The sequence below is a fragment of the Limulus polyphemus genome, unplaced genomic scaffold (assembly GCF_000517525.1).
Source record: "Limulus polyphemus unplaced genomic scaffold, Limulus_polyphemus-2.1.2 Scaffold649, whole genome shotgun sequence".
In the NCBI taxonomy this organism is placed as follows: Eukaryota; Metazoa; Arthropoda; class Merostomata; order Xiphosura; family Limulidae; genus Limulus; species Limulus polyphemus.
This window is the reverse complement of record NW_013666259.1, coordinates 317,357-324,171: the sequence shown is the minus strand read 5'-3', so window position 1 is coordinate 324,171 and position 6,815 is coordinate 317,357. Positions and strand designations below refer to the sequence as shown.

General features: G+C 31.9%; 1 protein-coding gene across 1 annotated transcript in view; it reads right to left on the bottom strand.

Moving 5' to 3' along the window:
- LOC106459696 (dnaJ homolog subfamily C member 16-like) overlaps positions 1-6,815 on the bottom strand; it is a 33,987-nt gene that overhangs the window by 7,760 nt on the left and 19,412 nt on the right. The window contains exons 6-9 of the mRNA XM_013919343.2: positions 4,496-4,664; positions 3,667-3,926; positions 2,269-2,346; positions 1,232-1,393 (exon numbers count right to left, since the gene is read on the bottom strand). Of these exons, the coding sequence (XP_013774797.1) occupies positions 1,232-1,393; positions 2,269-2,346; positions 3,667-3,926; positions 4,496-4,664 (669 nt within the window). The remainder of the gene's footprint in view (positions 1-1,231; positions 1,394-2,268; positions 2,347-3,666; positions 3,927-4,495; positions 4,665-6,815) is intronic.

Here is a 6,815-nt window from a genome sequence, read left to right as displayed (position 1 = left end):
GGAATGGATTCTACACCTGACTTATATTCTGATCTGAATGAAAATCAGCTTCCAGATATGATTTACATGGTAGTAAAAATAAAAACTGACTTCTAGAATTAATTCCCATACTGGTAGGAATAGAGACTGACTTCTAGAATTAATTATATAACAAGTAGGAATAAACATTGACTTCTAGAATTAATTATATAACAAGTAGGAATAAACATTGACTTCTAGAATTAATTACCATACAAGTAGGAATAAATACTGACTTCTAGAATTAATTACCATACAAGTAAGAATAAACATAGACTTCTAGAATTAATTACCATACAAGTAGGAATAAATACTGACTTCTAGAATTAATTACCATACAAGTAAGAATAAACATAGACTTCTAGAATTAATTACCATACAAGCAGCAATAAATACTGACTTCTAGAATTAATTACCATACAAGTAGGAATAAACATAGACTTCTAAAATCATTTATCATATCTGCAGGAATGAATATTGACTTCTGTAATTAATTCACATTTTCTTTGGAATAATGTCCAACTTCTACAATTAATGTACTTTGTTAGGGATGAAAACTGTCTTCTAGACTTAATTGACATACCTGTTGAGATAAAGATTGACTTCTATGATAAATTTACATATTTATAGAAAGAAGATTGGTTTCTAGAATTAATTCAAAATATTGATAGGAATGAAGACTGACTTATAGAATTAATATACACACTAGGATAAATGAGGATTAACATTTGGAGATATTTCAGAGAGTAGAATGAATAAAAATTAGGTTAAACATTTTAAGTCCTATCTTGAAATTTTTAAAAGTATTAAATCATACTGTAGCAATAAGGGCTTCCCTGATATCTATGTAAAATGTTCATATACTTTCAGATGCATGCATTCTGCTAATGCCTTCATAAGTCACAGATGGCAGCCAAGTTTTGCATATAATCGCAAGGTGGTGCTTAAAGAAATTTCCACATTCAACACAAGTTCTTTCATAAGTCTCAGTTTCATCATAATGTTTTTTTTTAAGTAAATTATTCTTGCATGTCACTTGTTTCTGTATGTTTAAAATGTAATTTAGAGTTTAAAATAATCCAACTATAGTCACAGATTACTGTACTATAGCTACATCTGTTATGATTACTTCTGAAACAGCAACATTCAAACATAAGGCAGTATCCAAACTCGGTAATAGTGCAAAGCAATATTTGAGGATATGGGTACTTACTTTCTATAAGGGTAGACAATTTTGTAGAACTTGGGCAACAGCTTGTCCTTGGATTCACTGTCCAATATAAGTACAATTGTCCTAAAACCTGGTTTCAGCAACCTTACCAACCCATTGTATGTCTCACCTCTCAACTCGTGTATGTTCAGTTTGTGCTCTTCCCTGTATAACAGCAAACAGAACTTGTCTCAGAACATAAGTATGCCGCATGTAAATATTTTATTAAACAGTTTCATTTTAAACATATTTTTTACTTTGTTTTACCTTTTGAAACAATCATTAAGTTCTTTTTATAATACATACACAAAAAGTTTTTCAAACAATACACGTTAAGGAACAAATTCACTATTTTAGTTTAAAAAAAAAGAGAGGGAGAGAGAGAGAAAGACTAACACCTTTAGCCATTATACTCATGGTAATAAATAATGAACATCAAAACATACATGGTTTGTTGTTGTTGACCTTTCTACGATGCTTAGCATGTTTTTCAAATAAATGAAGAAGAAAACAAGATTATATTACTCGACCTCTACACTCACACAATGATGAGGACAAATTTGGTTAGCTCTGAATTTCATGCAAAGCTACTTGAGAGCTACCTATGCTAGCCATCCCTAATTTAGCAATGAAAGGGAATGCAGCTTCTCATCACCACACACTGCCAATTGTTGGGCTACTCTTTTCCCAATGAATAGTGGGATTGAGTATCACATTATAACACTCCCACTGCTGAAAGGGCAAGCATATATGTGGGACGGATTTGAATCCACGACCCGCAGATTGCTAGTCAATCGCCCTAACCATCTGGCCACGCCAGGCCCAAGAACAAACTTATTTGGCCAACTTCATAAAGTACCTCTTTAATAGTGATGTACTTCAATTAATATTTTGAAAACAGTATATATATACACACACACACACACATTTAAAGTGCACTTATTTAAATACACTACCTAATTTTTCTACTATACTCGTTGGACACACCAAACATGAGCACACTCTAGTTAATGTGTTGAAACAAAGAATAATATATTTACCTTAATTTACCACGACCATTAGGTGGCTGCTTTCCTTCTTGACGATATTTTTCTTGTATGTTCTGTTCTTCTAGATTACTAAAAAATAAAAATGTATTTTTTAAAGTATTCATTAAATGTTTACTAAAGCTGGAAAGCAACTGGAGTCAGAAGGCATGCAGCTTTATTTTTTTGCTTTATTCAAGTATACCACACACATATATATGTAAACAAATAAATCAAAACATAAATCAGAAATTTGATGAGAAACACTGCATATTTTTGGTATCTACTAACTACACTCAATTTCATTAGTTATGTTGTAAATCCCTCAAAATGTGTTGAATTATGTGAATCGTTTCACTTGCAAAACTATGGAATAACAGATTATTATGGAAGTGTGTGAATAACCATATTAAGTGAGTAAACTATTATCATGTCTTGCTCTAGCAAAACTGATTCAAGTTTCTGTCTATGGTCATTAAATCAAACTTTAGAGTTCATGCAATTTTTTCATAACCCTATGTGCACAGGAGAGAGTCAAAGTACACACACAGTGACCTTTAACAGTGCTATTCAACACGATGTTACGCATCATTGCTGATATAAGAACAGTTCATGCTAGACAAGAGTAAATACTAGATACAGCGATATTGATAAAAAGTGAAGATATGCATTTTGGACATTGCAGAAGTTAAACAAATGCAATATGAACAACACCTTAGATTATTACTTGTCTGAGTCAATTCAGACATATCTTGAGTACAACTACACAACAAACTTGTACACACTGCTACAAGTTTGACACATTTCATGTAGATACACATACTAAATTCAAAATCATAGTCACATTTTTCTCCAATACACGTGCACGTTCGATTAACTGATTAAATCCTGTGGCCTAACTCAACTATTTGGATTATTCATCATGATTCTATTATTAAAGTGATGCTGAAGAAATATGTTTGACAACATTTGGAATCTGACTTAACATTTGGAATTTCTAAGGCTTAAATCAACTGAATAACTCTATAACTCAATTGTTAAAATTAGGCTCAATGATCTAGATTTATTTATGTTGTAGTCTGACTCAATGCAGTATTCTCTTTTACTATCAGTCTCTTGAGTCTGACATGTTCAATTTTAATGCTGAAGATTCTCATTATTATCAGCAATATTAACTGTATATTTCAGCAAAACACAAAGAAGCCAAGGTTTTTGTTAGATTTAATATTCAAATTATTTCCTGGTAATTAAAACATAATTTTCAAATAATGTTACTCAAATTAGTTTAATCTTAAACAGCTTATTCAAATGTGTAAAAAAATGTAGAAAGGAAAAAAAAATTTTATACTGATAAAATTCCATTGAACAAAGTGTTGTATATATAAAGAAGAGAGAGAGAGAGTGGGAACTCACACAAGATAAGACATGACATAGCCCATGATGACGATAAAAGCAACAGTCAAAATGACGGAGATGGCTGGTAGAACTTCTTGATGACTGATGTTATCTCGGAGTATTTCACCCATGATGATAAGTCTGTTTAAAATGCGACCCAAAAACCCTCTTTCATGTTCATCAGTAAGAGCAACAACTTTAGCCTGATAGGGCAGGGACTCGGTTGTTTGTACAAGCTGTTGTAGAATATCTTCTAGCTCTCGCATGGTACTGTTCACCTGTGATAAGAATTTTGTTTTTTCAATTGTTTAGCACACTAACTAAAAAAAAAAAAAAATGTACAAACTGCTATATTCTAAGAAATAATTAATAAGGTCTAACATAATCATGGTTGAGAACGTCATTAATTTTTAGATTTTTTTTTCAAGCAAAGCTGATTAACTTAAATGGAACCTTTGCTAAGTTTCTTATTCTTGACAAATAATAAAAGGTCTGTTGTTATAAAATTCTGGATTGAAGAAGTAACCAAAAACAATTACAGGTGAAATCTTGATAGCTCTAGATTTATTAATTTAATAGCACTTCTGAACTATAAAAAGTAAGCCAACTTTATGAAAACAGCTGTGAAATATAACTATTTTTACACAACAAAAAACTCAGTTCACACAAGAACTACCACAATCTCAAATAATTTCTGATTCAAAATCCCACTGAATAAAATACTGAAAGTACTAAAAACGTCTTAAAGCACAGCAATAATAATTTCTACGTAACTTAGAAATAACTTTGCTTACTGAGTGCTTTATTCTTAATATATGAACAAGGAGAGCAAACAGAAAGTACATACTGAGTTGGGCTCCACAGACCATGCAGTGTCGAGCCACTGGTAGCGTACTTTGTCAAACTCTTGTCGCCATAACATTACAACATGAAGATCTGGTTCTACTGGTGCACCTTCTCCAGATGACAAAGCGTTAACAAACTCTGTCTGCTTCTCTTTAAAAATGAACATAAACCTGTAGGATGAAAGATTTCCTCAAATATCTATCTATCTATATATATATGTATATATACAGAGAAAAAAAAAAGAACTGTAAAATATAATAAAATAAATCCTTCAAAGATCACTCACCAAAACAGATTGATCACCCCTTAAGGATAATGGTATCCATGTAATCTTATAATTGAAAGAACAAAAACAAAACCCTCCTTAACCAACAAACTGCTCATTATGATAGCTTCTTATACTAAAGATTTTTTTCAAAATCATTAAAATTACATTCATTAAAATCTCTTAAAATCAACCTACTCCAGTCTCCATTTCACGATCTCCTATGTAGGAATGCTCTAATTACACATGCTATTTGTCACATTCATTCCCATGTCACATTACAATATTAAATACTCCTGAGGAAAGTGGAAACATATTATACACGGCTTTAAATTAGTGGGGGGGGACTAGGAGACCATTAAAAGTTTGACTGCACATGAATTGATATAAGTGTTTCTTAACTGAGCAAATATGACAAACCATGAATGGATCTTCCCAAATTTACAAACGCTCATCAGTCATGTACAATCCACAAATGTCATCACTATGAATGCCCGTATATTCAATTTACATACACTTTTACTAATAAGAATGCCATCACTTTGTCCAATATTCAAACTTTTTGTATCAGTCTAATGGAATTGATATATAAAATTTGAAATATAGTGATTATTTGAACTTTTATAAAGATGAGTGCTGTTTTCAATCAGAATGCTACTTTAACTTTTTATATATGATACAAAGCCTGAATCAAGGCTCACACATTTGAATAATTTACGTACAAGTTCTTTTTTGTCAACACTTTCCAAAAACAGGCAAGTAAAAATTGCAAACTTGTTAGTTGTTTGTAAAATCTACCTTACTGCATGTACATTGTTTATAAATGTATGCATGTTAGGGCAAACACTTTTGAATCCAAATTTGAAGATTGCACTAGCCAAAAATATAAATCATAATATTACTGTTTCACTGATCATGTCACAGAAATCACCAACTGCCAATTATTATAGTTCACAATCGGTCCAATTCTAATTATGTACAGTAAAGTTGACGATGTCATTGTGTAGTACTTTTTACAGTTTAACGTTAAAAACTGTAACGACTACAGAGAATGTACTTTGAAGTTTCATTAAATTTGAAAGGGTTAAAGTTATCAATACATGTTATCAATACAAGTTATCAAAAAAAGAAATGAAAGATTTAAATGTATTATGATAAAGAAAATCCACATCGTGCTGGTTGAATTATTTAAAAGTTATCACCTCCTGGTTCGACATACAAGTTTTCATCGAATGTTTCCAATCTGAGCACTTATACTGTGTCACTTTAGATATTTGTCTAAAATCACAAAATATCAGCTTTTACTGTCGATAATGATGTATAAACTCCCCTGTTAGTTACAGGTGCAACAGGTAGTCAGTTAAGACAATTGCCCACCTTCATGACTCTTGTTTTTCAACCATTTGCTTCCTACTCAAAAAACCCAAGATATCTAGTTTTTTTCATTCAAAAGCAATTCATCCAATCAGCAATCACATTTGTCGAGCCACAACTACCTTTAAGGTAACTCTTGGAACTATGTATATTCCTAAGTAATGGGACTGTCAAATGATGGAATGGAATTTTCCATAGCTGTTATTTTGTAAATAGTTTTATATACCTGTTTACTATTTTTAACTTATAGTGACATCTCTAACAGTGACATGCTCAATTCAAAAAATTGACAGATCCCCCTATTGGAAAGTAATGGGACATTCCAAATTTCCAGTCAGTCTGTTGTTATGTCCTCTTTGGCAACCTCCCCAAACAATTAGTTAATACACAGTGCAGTACTAACAGGGAGCCACGTGGCGTAATCATCACGAGAACTTGCAGGAAAATTCCTCGTAGATCTCCGGTAAGCACACAGCGTATATTAGCTCTGTGCATAGGGTGCTGTTATCGACCATTTGCTAATGTACGGTTTGTAAAGAAATGGGTTTGCTTCGTGATGTGCAGAGCATTGTTTTTTAACCTTTCTTTTGTTCAGCGTATCATATTTTATTCTATGGTGAATAATGTTTTGTGTCGAAAGAAAAAGTAAAAAGTACAGGGTCATGATTGTAAGCGTACTTAC